This window comes from Limulus polyphemus, unplaced genomic scaffold, assembly GCF_000517525.1.
Source record: "Limulus polyphemus unplaced genomic scaffold, Limulus_polyphemus-2.1.2 Scaffold1038, whole genome shotgun sequence".
NCBI lineage: Eukaryota > Metazoa > Arthropoda > Merostomata > Xiphosura > Limulidae > Limulus > Limulus polyphemus.
The window spans coordinates 59,023-60,104 of NW_013666648.1; the positions used below are offsets into that span (position 1 = coordinate 59,023).

General features: G+C 39.3%; 1 protein-coding gene across 1 annotated transcript in view; it reads right to left on the reverse strand.

Moving 5' to 3' along the window:
* Window positions 1–424: 424 nt before the first annotated feature.
* LOC111086355 (transcription factor 7-like 2) overlaps window positions 425–1,082 on the reverse strand; it is a 77,198-nt gene continuing 76,540 nt past the window's right edge. The window contains exon 4 of the mRNA XM_022388896.1: window positions 425–523. Coding sequence (XP_022244604.1) covers window positions 425–523 — 99 coding nt within the window. The remainder of the gene's footprint in view (window positions 524–1,082) is intronic.

Consider the following 1,082-nt stretch of genomic DNA (forward strand, 5'->3'; position numbering starts at 1 on the left):
AACGAATAGTGGGATTGACCGTCACATTACAACGCCCCCACGGCTGAAAGGGCGAGCATGTTTGGTGGGACGGGGATTCGAACCCGCGACCCTCAGATTGCGAGTCGAGCGCCCTAACCACCTGGCCATGCCGAGCCAATAAAGAGGGAGAGGCCCACGGATCAAACGTCGATGATTGGTTCTTAATTTACTCGTAATCTAACACAGAATCACACTTTTAAGCATTGTCTCGCTAGGAGGCATTTTCCGTTCTCCCGGAAATAACTTGGGAAAGGGTTTTTCATATCTGTAGTATTTATAGAACAACTGTAAAATATATCTCTATATAACATAATTCATTCAATGTGATTCTAGTTTGAACAAATACAAATACAGTGCAAATATACCAATATTATTACGTACAGCCTACAGCCTCGAAAACCTTTTATTCAAACAAATAGCAGAGGGCAGCACAAGTCACACAGCAGCACGTACTTACCAATCTACGTCTTACTTCATTTTCCAGGAAATAACAGTGACTTACCTGCGAGGAAATAAAAAAAAAGCAACATAATAATAATAATAACGAATCGTTAAAAAATATTATATTCTACATCACAAAAGGCTCTAATTAAATTTACGTCTGGAATAGATAATTAAAGAACGTTAGATGACCATGTCTTAGTTGCAAATTACTGTTGCATTGTTGCAGTGATTTCCATCAATGAAAGGAGATTAGAGATGAGTGGACACTAGTTCTGCGTTTGAATATTCGTGGGAAGATTTCAGAATTGACCATAACCCCTATAATGACCTCACAGCCTCAAAGTGTGGGAAGTAATTTATTTATTTTTTTGTGCTTGGTAACGGGACACGAACATTTGGCTCACAGATCCGCAGACCGGTACGCTAACCACTTACTGTGAACGAATACGGCCATCAGCTCGACAGACACGTTATTGTTTAAAGTAAAATTGACAAACCTACGACGATAATAATCACTGAAACTTATCTTCCTCAACGTAAAAACTAAATTATTGACTACACTTGCTCATGCAGATGGAGTTCCAAGTGTTCAACGAACGCCCTATAGATCATAGATT